We start from the raw sequence: 14,596 nt of genomic DNA on the forward strand, positions 1-14,596 counted from the left end.
AAAAGTATTGCTCAAACCCGCTATGCTCGTCATTACTGCACTATTTTAAGGAAAGTTTCAAATGGTGCTGACAAGGCGATCATAATTACGACGCCACCCTTTCCGTCTCCACTGACCCCGTCCCGTAACGGTAATTGATCCTTGCACGTCCAATTCAAATTCAACGTCCCAGATTAATGACTGTACCCAATAAAGTGTTCACAAAACAGCCACCACCGTTTCAAACTCTTTAGCCCCTTCTCTCTCTCTCTCTCTCTCTCTCTCTCTCTCTCTCTTTGTTGCCTCTGACGGGGAAGACCCTCCAACGATCTCAGCTTCGCTTCCTTTTGCGTGTTCCGTCGATCGCAGCCGAGTTTTTCTCGAGTACGCATCTCTCAGATATCTCTTATTTTCCCCTTTCTTTTAGCCTAAACTCCTGATGAATTCCTTGATGTTTCGTCAATGTCAAGATGACCCGATTGCTCTCGTTGTGGCGTTTCTATCGTATGTCAACCAGTAATTCTATGGAATGATTTCTTGTTTTTATGTTAACTTTATGCAGTGCTTTGATTTTGGTTAGTTGGATGGTCGAACGCCTAGTTTTGGCCTCCCAGACGGATTTGGGATCCAATTAAAGCTAGTTTTGTCTTTGTGAATTGCTTCAGCTGACAACTATTACTATCCAAGCGCGTTGATGTTGATGTGGTGACTCTGAGTTTGCCTGCTTTGTATTTGTTCTTTAACTTACACTATATATGCGACTAGATGAATTTGGAAACCTTTTGCATCTTTTGGAAATTAGGAGTTGCGAATACGTTCAACATTCATCCTTGATTTGAGAATTAGTATCCCCTTTATATCTTATTAACGATGGAAAATACACTTGTTGCAAATTGAGAGAACATGATGTAATGGATGAGGGCTGAGGAGAGGAGCTGAAATTTCATTTGATGCATGACCCTTTTGCGAGTGTGTGTGTGCGTTAACATTGGGTGTGCGAAACGAAAATGTTGGAATTAAAAAAGGTAATTTATTTTTTTTTTCTTTTTTTAAAGAAAGATTTAACTGAAACGAGAAAGGGAGTCAGCTTTTTGCCTCTATATTGATTTCATACATAATACAAGCTATAAATAAAATTGCAGGATTTACTTTGCCATGTAGACATTTTGGAACACTGTTCCTGACTCGGTTTCTTTATGATGGATAACTGTTTCTCTTGCAGGTCAAAGTGGTTGACTTGATATGGCTTGTCCTTCTAATGATCAGCTGTTGCAATTGGAAACAACATGTGGATCTCTTCTATATGAGCTTCAGGTTTTCCCCAATTCTCCACTAACTGTAATATAAAATGTAACTGGACAGACTTTAAGAGGGACGACAGTTAGGATATCATGATAAATTTCTAAAAGTTCAGGGCAGTAGTATCTTTATCATTGCGACACTTCCCTCTTACTGTCATTATTATTTAGTATTGCTTTCAAGGACAATAGTGGCATGCATATTGATTCTAAATTCGTCTGGTTTATATAATCTAAAATTTCAGATTATATGGGATGAGGTTGGTGAGTCTGACGCTGAAAGGGATAAAATGCTCCTTGAGCTAGAACAGGAGTGCCTGGAGGTATACAGAAGAAAGGTTGACCAGGCTAATCGCTGTAGAGCTCAGTTGCGACAAGCAATTGCTGACTCGGAAGCGGAGCTTGCAGCCATCTGCTCTGCAATGGGTGAGCCACCAGTACACACAAGACAGGTGTGTCTCACTTCATGCACTGAGTATAATTATCTATCACTTCCCTGATTTCAACAATTTCTTGGAATGCCAAAATTGAATGATCCTGCTTACTTCTTATTGTTTGTTTGTTGCCATTTCCTATCAGTTCATTAAGAGAGTAGGTCTTATCCTGCTTAAGTATCCTGTTCTTTTGAAGATTATAATATGGTGAAGTTTGTTATATATGTCAATTCTCCTTACAGTCGAATCAGAGAGCTGGAAGCTTAAAAGAGGAGCTCGAGTCCATTACCCCACAGCTAGAGGAGATGCGAATGAAGAAAGTTGAGAGATTGAACCACTTTATAGAAGTAATAGAACAGATAAGAAAGATATCACTTGAGATCATGCCTTCTGGGTGCAACCCATTGATGTTGGCTGTGGATGAATCTGATTTGTCTACAAGAAGGCTTGAAGATTTATGCAGACAACTTGAGTTACTTCAGAAGGAGAAGGTTGGAACTTTATGTCTCCTCATTTAAAATTATATTTTTTATTTCTATAATTGTGCAGCAACTTTGCCTATTTATTCTTTTAACAAATTTAGATGTTTTCTACTTCAGAGTGACCGGTTGAAGCAAGTGATAGATCACTTGTCCTCTCTGAATGCATTATGCTCCGTGCTTGGAGTTGATTTTAAAGAAACAATTAGAGAAATACACCCTAATCTAGATGAAACTGAAGTATCAAAGTGTGTAAGCAATACCACAATAGAAAGGCTTGCCACGGCTATAGGGAGATTGCGAGATATTAAGATAGAGAGGATGAAGAAGGTAATTGATGCTACTGAATAGCAATACCTACTTTGATTTTGCTATAATTTAAATTCAGACATTGTTATATGTCAGCTTCAAGATCTTGCATCTACAATGTTGGAATTGTGGAATCTAATGGATACGCCAATCGAAGAGCAACAGCTCTTTCAGAATGTGACATGTAATATCGCTGCTTCAGAACAAGAAATTACAGAGGCCAACACTCTTTCGGTGGATTTACTCAATTATGTAAGTCAGTAACTAGAACAGAATTTATATTTGCACTGTTATCATATATATATATATATAAAGTGACAAGGGCACAATTTTGATGTAGGTGGAGGCAGAAGTTTTGAGACTCGAACAGCTAAAAGTTAGCAAGATGAAAGAGCTAGTCTTGAAGAAGAAAACAGAACTTAAAGAACTTCGGTGGCGGGTGCATCTGGTGGCAGAGGCAGAAAATCAAGAAGAATTTGAAATTAGTGCTATTGAATCTGGTATGTGTTTCTATTTCGACATTTTGTGCTACTGAGAGATGTCGTAACTTTTGTTTCCAATTATTGTTGTGTTGGCAGGAGCTATTGATGCCACTTTAATTCTGGAACAGATAGAGTTCCAAATTGCGACAGTTAAAGAGGAAGCCTTTAGCAGGAAAGATATACTTGAAAGGGTAGAAAAATGGTTTGCTGCATGTCAGGAGGAAGCATGGCTGGAGGAGTACAATAGGGTAGGAAATAAATGGTAGATGTAATCATTTGGCTCTACCCTGTGACTTACATATCTTCTTTATGATCTATTGCAGGATGAAAACCGCTACAATGCTGGAAGAGGTGCACACCTCTCACTTAAGCGTGCTGAGAAAGCTCGTGCATTAGTCAACAAGATTCCAGGTTATCTAAGCTCAAAGACAACAAATAAGAACTTCAAATGTGCATGATTGAGTTATTTTGTGTCATAAGCTTTTTACTTATTGTATCTTGAGCAGCTATAGTAGAAACTCTGGCAGCCAAAATCACACAATGGGAGAAAGAAAGAGGCATTGAGTTCACATACGATGGCGTGAGCATTACTTCTCGTGCTTGTTGTTTGGTAATGGCCTGAGAAAGGATCTCATCTCCAGTTGCTTCAATCTTGTAGGTGCGTCTTCTCTCAATGCTGGAAGAATACACCATAGTCAGGCAAGAGAAAGAGCAAGAACGCAAGAGACAGAGGGTAAGCCTGTCAAGACAATAGTGACTTCAGATGAGATCAAATATTTGTGTTTCTGAATTATAACGTATTGATAATTCAGGATCAGAAGAGGCTCCAAGGCCAGATCATAGCCGAGCAAGAAGCACTTTATGGTTCAAAACCCAGCCCTTCAAAATCTCAAAGTGCAAAAAAGATACCCAGAACATCAGCTGGGTGCCCAAGCCGAAGGCTCAGTGGAGCAACACAGCCTCCCAAGCTTGATCATCTGCATTCTGCAAAGCCTGTGCGCTCAGCAAAGAAGACAGATGATTTGGGCATCCTTTCTCCTGGTTAGTTTCCTGAACACGAGATTCAGAAATACTACAAATTAATCTTCTTCCAAGTTCTACCATTGACCATGCAAAGTTTGAGCTCTTGTAGGTGCAAGAGGTGCAGATATTGCTGGCCTTCCTGTGAAGAAGCTAACTTACAATGCCATGACCACACATCAAGAAGTAGGCGTGCCACGCAAACCCTTTGCTCCTATACTACCAGTTAACAACATGCCAACAACACCCTCTAAGCACATTGTCAATACGTTTGAAGAGAACAAGTCCCCAAATGTGATGCTAACTCCCAAAACTCCAATGGCAGTGCAAGCGCCGATGCAGGTGGCCAATACACCTGTTCCTCCGACTTGCCTCTTTGACCAAGCAGTGGCCAAGGTAGTAGCACCGGTGGAGCAGACAGAGTATTCATTTGAAGAAAGGAGGCTTGTTTTCTATCTTAGTAGATAAATGAGCTACATAAACCAATATTGGAGACGTCTTCGTCTGTAGTTGATTCAAAGTCGATTATTCTCGACTTCGGTTAATGATCACCAAGAACTGTCTTTAGTGTTAATAGATAAATCAATCAAAATTGCCTCTGGATTATTGAGTGTTGCACTCTGTGAGCTGCAGTTGGTTGTGAATACTTTTATGGTGGAAGAGCAGTAAGTACTCCTGAAGATGTGATATAATGGCTGAAACAGGTCTAATTGATCCGACAATGAAACGGAAATCAAAGTGAACATGTTAAATATAACCTTTTACAAAGCATCTACAACAGACTCTCTTTGTGAATAATTTTATGTTGGAAGAGCAGCAAGTACTCCTGAAGATGTGATATAATAATACATCTAATGACTGAAACAGATCTAATTGATCCTACATTGAAACGGAGATCTGAGTGAACATGCTAAATATAACCTTTTACTAACCATATTGATTTCATAGCACTTTCTACTTAGTAGAGCAATCCAATTTTAGCTCGTGATGTCCGTGACCTATGTCGAGGTGGACGGTTAGTTCATGATCCAATCTAAGCATAGCGCAAGAACCTCTCCTAAGTTGATTAACGATGTTTGATGTTGAGGATTTCCAAGGTGAAATCATGCTATGCTCCGATGCCCGTACAACTCATTTTAGAGTGCCTCCCAACTAACTCTCTCGGATGCTTCCAAAATGAACCCATGTATAGTAGTGTAAAAGAGTTGAACAAGATGCATTGCATTGATAGTGATTCATATAGGGTTCAAGTTTGACGATATGTTACTTGATATTACCTTTCTAATGAAAGTTTTGACGGAGGTGTAAACTATCATAAAAAAATCAAGTATAAAATTGAAATGATCTTAATAATATTTTACTTGAAGAATTTATCGGATCCTTGATGACCTATGAAATGACATGATAGCACATGATAAACTTAAGAACAATCTTCCAAAAAACAGGAAGGACATGACACTTAAAACTCAAGTGATGACGATGATAATGATGATGACTTGACACTTTTTACAAGAAGGTTTAAAAAAATGAATAAAACAAAATAAGACACTAAGAATAAAAGTAAACTAAAAAATGACCAAGTAATTTGCTATGAATGTAAGAAGTCGAGGCACTTCAAAAATAAATGTCCCAAGTGAAGAAGAAGTAACCAAAGAAAAAGAAGGTGCTCAAAGCAACTTGGGATGATTTGAGTGCATCCGAAGACGATGAGTCAACCAACAAAGAAGAAGTTGCTAACTACGCTTTAATGATGCTCAATGATGAGGTGACTCAATCAAATCTCATTTAGTTTATGATGATTTACGTATCACTTTCAATGATCTATATGATGAATGTAAGCTAGTTGATAAAAAATATAAGTTATTAAAAAAAGAGTATGCTTATCTTATTAGTAAATTTGATAAATTAAAAAATAAGCATGATGATAGTATACTATTAAGTATGATGAGATAGATTCACTTCAGAAAAAAAATGCTTTACTACCAGAAATGTTAAAAAAATTTAAAATATGAGATAAATCTCTAAACATAATCCTTGCTAATAAAGGTTATGTTTATAGAAATGAAGGAATTGACTTTGTGAGTAACAATCAATAAAAGCCAACTATCTTCGTTAAATGACCTATATTACATGTCTCATTCAGAGAAAAATAAATTTTTTTGTAGAAAATATGATCATTTTGCCTACAAATATCCATTTAAAATATATAGTTCATACAAATTAGTTTGTATTACTAAAGAAACCATAAATCACTCAATGATTGGTAGATCTATTTACGAGGAACCCAATGTTAAATGGGTACCTAAAACAAAACTTTCTTTCTTATAGATATGTCTACAATCACAAGCTAGAAGCAAGAGATGATACCTTGATAGTTGATACTCAAGATACATGATCGGAGATCCAACACACTTCTCTAAGCTCACTAGCCAAGACGAAAGATTTGTCACTTTCAGAGACAACAATAAAAGAAAAATTATTGAAAAAAATAAGTAACAAATCAACACTTCTTGTAGCCTTGGTTCAGGAGTGATAAAAAAGTGTATGTTGTGGCTATATAGATATCAAACAATTTAGTTTCTAAGAATTATAGTAGATCTTCAAGAAAAATAAGATGAATCAATTAAAATATATTACGATAATAAGTTACTATTACAATGACGAAGAATCCTATATTCCATGGGCACACCAAACATATTGAATTTTGACATTATTTCATTTATGAATTAGTTGATAAGAAAAAAATTCAAATGGATTACTACATTAAAGACCAATTTATCGCTATCTTTACAAAAGCCTTAGTAAATTTTTTTTTTTCAAAGATAATTTTAAGTTATAATTATTTTAAATTTAAGGGTTGCGATAAGATTCATTCAAATAGTTAAGATTAGATGAAAAAAAAATAAAAAAATTAGATTAAGATAAATATATAAGGATGAGAAGATTTATTGGGGTATAGTTGATTCCTTTATTATTTTAAAAAAATTATATTTTTGAATCAATCTAAAACTAATGTCTTTGGAATGATGCAAAAGCCAAAGGACTTTTCATGCCAATGTTCTAATCATCATATGTTCCATCTTTGTGGAACGCAAAACAGGAGCAAGTTAATTTGGATCCTTGTTTGCTGGTCAAGAAGTACATACCATTCCGGGTAACTCGCTGAGTGTGGTTACCGTGAATCGGGAGGTGGTTCACTTGTGGCCGTCCGGTGCCGATCGAGGAGCTCACTGGCTAATGCCTGGAGATCGCCACCCCCAAACCCAGAGCTCTCACAAGGGCTCCTTGTGCTGGTGCTGAGCTGCTGCTGCTGTTGCTGAAGAGTCCATGCTGGCTGCACCAGGGGGTTGAACAGCGTCGAGAGATCAACTGCAGTAGGGAGGTTCGCGGCTGATGGCAGGTCTGATATCGCAAAGGGTATCGGCGCTACGACTAATGGCGGTGGCAGCGGTGGCGGAGGGGATGGCAGCTCCAACGTGGCCAGGTGGGCTTGTAAGTAGGACAGCTCCGCCTGCAGGTTGACTACCTATTCCAACTTCCTATCGAATCAATATTCGAGTGCAAACCGTAAAAGCACAGGTCGATTCTACTGTTTAGGACCCATCGAAGGTTAGTATGCACCTGCTGTTGGAGGGCGAAGATGTGAGCGACGCAGCCGTAGACGGGGTCTCGGAGGCGCGCCTGGGCCTCGTAGCAGATGGTGACAGCGGCGTCGAGCCTCTTGTGGGCGGGGATGTGGAGGAGGAGCTTCGACACGTTGCTGGCGCCGAACACCTTGTGCACCGCCGCGAAGTGCGCCGCTCCTTGCTCGGAGTCGAAGTACGGCGCAAATATGCACCCCGCCATGCACTTCCTCCTCAGAAACTTGCAGGCTCCGCACGGTCCGCTGCCGCCACCTGCACTCCCACCTCCTCCTGATGTACCGCCGCCACCACCGGCACCCCCACTTCCTCCCCCGGTTGCTCCTTCAATACTAGGACTAGGATTGCCACTCATATCACTGATCTCCCTTTTTGTGCTTATTTGAAGGTTGGTATCCTGACACAAGATGAATCGATGGATTTGTTTGTGAAAGGATCGAGGACGGACAAAAGGAAAGGGAGGTCTAAAGATTGATATAGAGAGAGTGCGCGTTTGTGTGTGTAAAAATGGAGTGAGGCAGAAGGGGAAGTTTGTCTTATTGGTAGGGGGCATGTTGGAGTTACTGTTTCATGCTTGTTTGTTTATGGTTTCCACATGACTCTCTAATGCCATGCCAAGCAACCATACCGACCATGCCCAACTCTCTCTCTCTCTCTCTCTCTCTCTCTCTCTCCCTCTCTCTACAGTTGCAGCTTGCCTGAAGCAAACATGCAATGAAGAAAAACCCAACCCAAACTTTACTTCTATTCCTTCTCTCTTTTCTTGCTTGTCACTGTACAGCATCAATGAAGCTTATACCAATGTCCTCTCTCTCTCTCTCTCTCTCTCTCCAGATATGAGTTACACATAAATGGAGGGCTATATAGATCAGTGTGGGGCAATTGTGGATGGTGGATTTGGCATGTCCGCGTCCATGATGTCTCTGTATGTGCAGATGAATCCCTTCGTGCTAAGACTAAGGACACGTGAGATGAGTTCTTTTGGGGAGGGAAGAGAGTTAAATGGAGGTATAGAGTAGAATAACAGAGAGAGCTACAGAAGGCAGTGACATAGTATCTTCCATTACTGCTCACTCTGCTGTTCATATCTTTCATAATGATTTGGGCTTTGTCGCAGGAATGATGTCCTGATCATATAACAAAGCAAATACCGTAACTTCTGAGAGACATATCCGTATCATGTGACCACTCTGCTTCACTAAACAAAGAGCAGCGTGTCAACAATCTTTTATGTGCCATGCGATCCACGATTCGTTGATTTCTTTGGGTCTCCAAAAACCCTAACGGGACCAGAGCAGGTCCTACGAGTGACTCGTGCGGGACCCCAAGATTGCGTGCGGCTCTGCCACTGTTCCTCCACTCGTGCGGTCGTCGGCTCATTGGAATCAGAACAAAGCTGGGGAGGGATGACTTATGTATTTGACTTCGACTCCAGATTTCCCGTAGAAGGGAGTGCCAGCTTTAAATGGGGGACGTTGTCCCCTTAACATGGAACAATGGAAGAGTGTTATGCGTAATATTAGTGCCCCCGAACAAACGGAGTCCGCTAACTGGGAGAGGGAGAGGCGGGGGTGTCAAAGGATGGACCCAATTTGGTGGACCAACACAAGCTTTCCTTCCCCATGGTCTGCATATTGGAATGTGATGAGAGGGCCTACCTACCACCTAAAGGCTCGACAACACCTCTCCCTTCAACTACTCCATCCCCAGATCTCTGGCCATGTCCTCGTTGAATCGACCGACAAGATCGCTTTTAGGGACACCAAATGCAGGAGAAAGGGCCTAAACGTCAGGTCTTAATGCATAGCAGCAGCGTAGTGTAAGGACTGTGCATTTTGAGAGAATAGCGAAGAGATCATCGACCGCTTGTGGTCTGTAATGGACACTGGTTTGTAGCGGACTAGATGATCATCACTGGAAAGCTTATGCTGCTTTAGGAGTTGGAAATGCTTAAAGATTTGGTGCTAGTCCAAGAGGAAGTTCTAGAGAATTAGGTGAAAGGCAGATGGGTAGTAGCAGAAGAAGAAGAAGAAGAAGTCTTGATTGCTAGGAAATAAATTGTTTTCTGTGCATGTCAGTCGACAAATAGGTCTACAACACAACCGAGTCCAAGTGTATCCCGATCCGGGTTTCATGTAAAGATGTCAAATTGTGCTTTACTTCCAGGATGTGGACTTTATGACACTTATCAGCAAGTGTGTTCTTCTTCTTGCCTCTGCTGCGGCCAGCGTTTCATATCATAAGGTGGCAAGTCAAGGTAGGGGTAGAACACTAAGCTACCTCGGCATGTAGAGTTACACCATGCAAATTATCTCGTACCTCTTATTAATGCATATATAGGTCAGTAAACATGCCAAAACAACTTCACTGGTTTATTCGAAGTTCATCATCACAGCTCAGAAAATTTTGGTTGGCTCCAAGGAAGGAGATGGTTCAGATCGTTGGAAAATAAGAAAAAGAAATTAAAAATCAAAAGAAAAATCTATCAAACATCAACAATAAGATTTAACGTGATTTGATGACTCCCTCTAGAGAGTATACCCTCTCTAGATATCTTAGAGAGAAAGTCAACGTCACTCAAAGTATTTCTCACATCTTGCTTTCCTCTATGAGACTAAAATACATGAAATATTTATAAGAAAACCAAACCCTAATTACTAAGTTTCCTTCGTAAGAATTTTATTTAATTAGAATTTTTTGTTTTATTAGAATATTAGCTTCAAAAATTCTACTGCGAATCCCAACAGGATTTATGGATCTGCAAAAGCCACTTCTAAAGTTTTCAGTGCTTCAATTAGACAGCAATTCTGTAGTGTCCAAAGCATCCTTTGGAAGCTACACGGACTGCATCGTAGATTATGTGTTGGATAAATGAACCAGCTGAGAATTGAAGGAAGGTTTATGCAAAAATGATGAAGCAAATAAATCTACAAGTAGTTAAACATTTCAGCTTATATCTCGATTGTTAGCCGGTTCTGAAACAATTCAAGAAAGAATCCAAGATAAAACGGGTCTAATTATCCATATTCTGATGCTTAAATACAGTGAAGCAATCATGTGGCCTGGAGATGAATTTGGATTAATGCCACATGTAATAGATAGGCCCGAAGTTGTAGCAAATGCGTGACATGATCAAAATCGAGAAGGAAAACGACATTGATGGATGGAAATGTCAATTTGGTTGTCATTTTAGAGTTTAAGCTTTGATGACAAGCAGAAAACAGAAGAAAAACTTGGCATTGGTCGCTCCTATCAAAATGACAGAATCAAAGATAAGCTGAAAAACACAATGCATCACCGAAACAAATCCAAGCATTTCGAATGCAATACTTTCTAACGAAGAATTCGCATTGCGGAAGCAGCACCTGCAGATTCGTCTCTTGCTATTACACGAAACCTGCAACTCTAAAGTGTACAATGTAAGAGACGATAAGAAAATGGGAGTCTCCAAATGGCAAAATGAGAAAGTCTCGGTGGGGTTTATGGGGTTCGAAAGTAGATGATTCCATTATTTTTATAGGCAACCAAACATCGGCATGTAAGTTTAGGGTTCACCAAAACAAGAAACTTCGTCAGCATTTTTGCTATCATCTGTCGTGCAACTCACAGTCCGTGGTTCCATTTAGAGATCAATGGCAGGATTTGCTTCATTATTTAGATAACACTGACCACATAATGCCAGAAATTCTAATTTCAATGGGTTGATCTGATCATAATATGGTAAAGGTCAATGTGGGTATGATTTAGATGCATTTCAAAGCAAAAAGAAAAAGAGAATCAATCACAAAACAAGCTCAAGAATGAATGTTATCTCGATATGCTACAACCACCAATGGAGCTGACTTAAACAAGTGATAGGATGCACAATAAAATAATGGAATGAAGTCCCTTGAGATTACGTTAAGAAGTTGATTGGATCTTGAACCCCACTATAGATCTATTGGGGATCTCCGATTCACATACCGAAAAGAATTGTGTGTTTCTCAAAAAAAAAAATTAGAGTAGATTAAGATAGAACTCATTATCTTGATTGTTTACTTTTTACAAAGTCTTATTTCTGTAAAATTTGCAAAGTCTAAATTTTGGATGGTTATTTACATATATTCCTTCCAAAGTTTGAAGGAATCTATGTACCATACAACAAAAAAATTCAAAGTGTCTATATACCTCCAATGACTTGTCTGTGATTTGCACAGTAATCTATTTGGTGTTACACCAGCTGAGGTGCAACAGCAACTGTTACCAAATGGCAGACTTAACATGCTTTACTGGACCTACAGACAAGAGCGTGCTGTTGCAGTACAAGAATACATTTCAGAATGAGAGTGAGAACGATAATATCGCATCGGTTCCAGCCCGAACGCATCGGTCTCCGTACCTCCGTGTTCCCATGATTGTTTCGGAAGGTAGATGGCCAGTAAGTAGCTGAGAGACATGCCCAAGAAAGTTTAAGTGGGGGGCGAAGTAGTAATGTCTTGCATGCAAATATTGATCGTCCGGGGACTTGGAATTGTCTGTGGTGGTGATTCCAGCTTTAAATACCAGAGGTTGCACAGCTACCGTGGTGTGGGGGTGTGAGCATCTGAGCACACGGTTGTGGTTTTGTTCTGGAGCTATCAGTATCGACGTCGACCTCATTGTTGGGTTGCAAAGGCTCAGCAGCTTCGCTTCCGGTTTGGTAATTCAAGTGGAGCTGGTGATTAGGTAAGATTAGGTGTGGCTCGACTGGAGCATATAAATTATTCAGGAGCATGTAGCATCAGAGACTCACGTGGATGTCTGTCCTTGAAGACGACCTTGTTCCGTGTCCTCTACGGAGAAACCATCAATGGCCGTCTTCTGATATGCTTCCCAGCCGCACCAGGCGAACACCCTAACCATACGTAGTTTGGCTTCATCTTCTTGCGAGGAGAAGAGAGAGTTCGCAGTAAAAGATTTTGGGGCTAATTATAATTTAGCTCTGTTGTCTTTTTACCGATAATCATGAAACTAAAATAGTTAATCTAATTTTTTTTAACATCTTCGATTATTTTAACAAAAATATAATACGTGACATCACATATTGAATTACTCATTTTATGAATGGTAAAAATGGTAAATGATAATATTTTTTAAGTGTTGCATTTGGGTTGTTAGCTTAGTCTCGACCTTTGAATGGTTTCTTGAATGTCTTGTCTCTCTAGATCTAAATTTATTGTCACATGATTTTCGATAATGCTATTGTCTCGAGCCATCTTCGTTTAGTCAAAATCTTTATTTTCTTCTCATTCAAGATCCATTCTTGCCCTAGATTATTCCATAAGATGAGTAAAATTTTTTGGTCAAAATCTGATCTTTCACTTAGGTTTTCTTGGTATTGTTAATTGTTTTATTCAAAATATTTTTTTTTCCAAATGCATTTTGTGGAAGAGCAAAAGAGTAAAAGATACCATCCTTTGCTTAATGTTTTCCCCTTCATCAATTTCGCGTTGGGGAGAAACAAAAAAGAAATAATCTGTTTTGTTCTTTTTTTTTTTTGTAATAAGTGTATGTTCTAATCTTGTTTCTCCTTTGCATTGTGTAGGTCTCGGCTTTCTAATTTCATTCATCAATCTCTTGATTGTCGAGTACCTCATTGCTCCAATCATCATCTTCTCATCTCCTTGATTTCAAGCAATTCATCAAACTTAAGTATATCAAGCTTGGTTATCACTACCTGATTAGCTATGGGTTGTACCTATTCTTCTTATCTTTTAATTACAAATTTAGCTGATTTTACTTAAGTCATGTGACACCCTTATATGTCCATCTGTAAATTGTCAACCTCCTTAAAATCTCTTATGATCTCTTAAGGATCTATATAAAAAAAACAGGTTAGAGAAAGTATTTAACTCAAGATCCTATAAGTAGATATTTCAATAAATACTTGATAGACAATATAAATTATAAATATAGACTTCACAAGCTATGAATGATCACTTGATAAAGAGTCAAAGGATATCCACCATGGTTAAAAGTCCTCACAATTGCTCACAAGATATTACTGTTGAACTAGGTAGCGAACTATCTCTAGACACTACCTGAATGACTATCCAACCATATGCCACTATGGTAGCTCCAAGGGGTTATGTTGGCTAACACTCTAGACTACTCTACGGAGTTAAAAAAACTCTCAAAATAACTACTTGGATGTTTTATTTTTAGGTAATTTTGCCTATATATGATGACCGCACATAACTTATATTTACAAGACTAAAACAGTTACAGAAGATAACCAAAATAGGTCTACCAAGCCTATTGCAAGCATTTTTATATTGTATAAAGGATAAACAAAGTTAAAAGACACGAACATATATATACATTACATTAAATACTATGCAGATTTGTTTGTGACGTTCTCCTCCACTTATTCCTTTAATGTCTTTGTCGAAATCTTTTCGGATGCTACATCTCATCACCTTTACTGAATATATAATATTCTGCTCCAGTTACAATACATCTCTTGGATCCCAATTGTTCTCCGCTGTTGTTATTGAGCAGTCAAGCTTTAATTCGCCAACACTACTTTAACTCGTCAATAATACTATAAAGTTTATATATTGATTCCTCTTCTACTTATTTATCATATTCAAGTAAGCTCATATTATTTTCACTTTTGATTGTCATTTTGTTGAAAAATTAAGTAGATAATCCACTCTTGATAAAACTAATTATCATTTGTAAGGATTTGACAACTAATATCTTCCATTAAATTTCTTCAAATGGTCTTTGAACATATGCAGAACTCCTTTGCTAGATAAATAAAATAATTATGGTACTTGGTTTTACTCATTCTCTTAAGAGTTGAGAAGATACAAGTTACTTTGATTTCATCTTCATCCTCAAGAGTTATACTTTATAAATCAAGTTGGTTAGTAGCATTTATCTACTCTTTGCTCACACTTTTAAAGTACTCAAAGTTTTTGCACTCATAGC

The 14,596-nt window shown here is 38.6% G+C and overlaps 2 protein-coding genes across 2 annotated transcripts; one reads left to right on the forward strand and one right to left on the reverse strand.

Moving 5' to 3' along the window:
* The first annotated feature begins 236 nt into the window (after nt 1–236).
* LOC135585303 (65-kDa microtubule-associated protein 3-like) lies at nt 237–4,607 on the forward strand. Its single transcript, XM_065175465.1, has 13 exons — nt 237–363; nt 1,202–1,293; nt 1,523–1,729; nt 1,954–2,202; nt 2,311–2,520; nt 2,596–2,751; nt 2,840–2,999; nt 3,078–3,229; nt 3,305–3,392; nt 3,488–3,561; nt 3,640–3,714; nt 3,794–4,022; nt 4,114–4,607. Exons 2-13 carry the CDS (start codon nt 1,222–1,224, stop codon nt 4,467–4,469), a joined length of 2,028 nt encoding a protein of 675 aa, XP_065031537.1. The 5' UTR covers nt 237–363; nt 1,202–1,221; the 3' UTR covers nt 4,470–4,607.
* On the reverse strand, nt 3,512–8,120 carry LOC103977336 (LOB domain-containing protein 18-like). The gene is made up of 3 exons (XM_009392833.3): nt 7,623–8,120; nt 7,148–7,527; nt 3,512–3,657 (listed from the first exon to the last, which is right to left on the reverse strand). The coding sequence occupies exons 1-2, from the start codon at nt 7,995–7,997 to the stop codon at nt 7,174–7,176; spliced, it is 729 nt and encodes a 242-aa protein (XP_009391108.2). The 5' UTR covers nt 7,998–8,120; the 3' UTR covers nt 3,512–3,657; nt 7,148–7,173.
* Between the last annotated feature and the right edge of the window lie 6,476 nt (nt 8,121–14,596).

Source organism: Musa acuminata, chromosome BXJ1-4, assembly GCF_036884655.1.
Source record: "Musa acuminata AAA Group cultivar baxijiao chromosome BXJ1-4, Cavendish_Baxijiao_AAA, whole genome shotgun sequence".
Classification (NCBI taxonomy): Eukaryota; Viridiplantae; Streptophyta; class Magnoliopsida; order Zingiberales; family Musaceae; genus Musa; species Musa acuminata.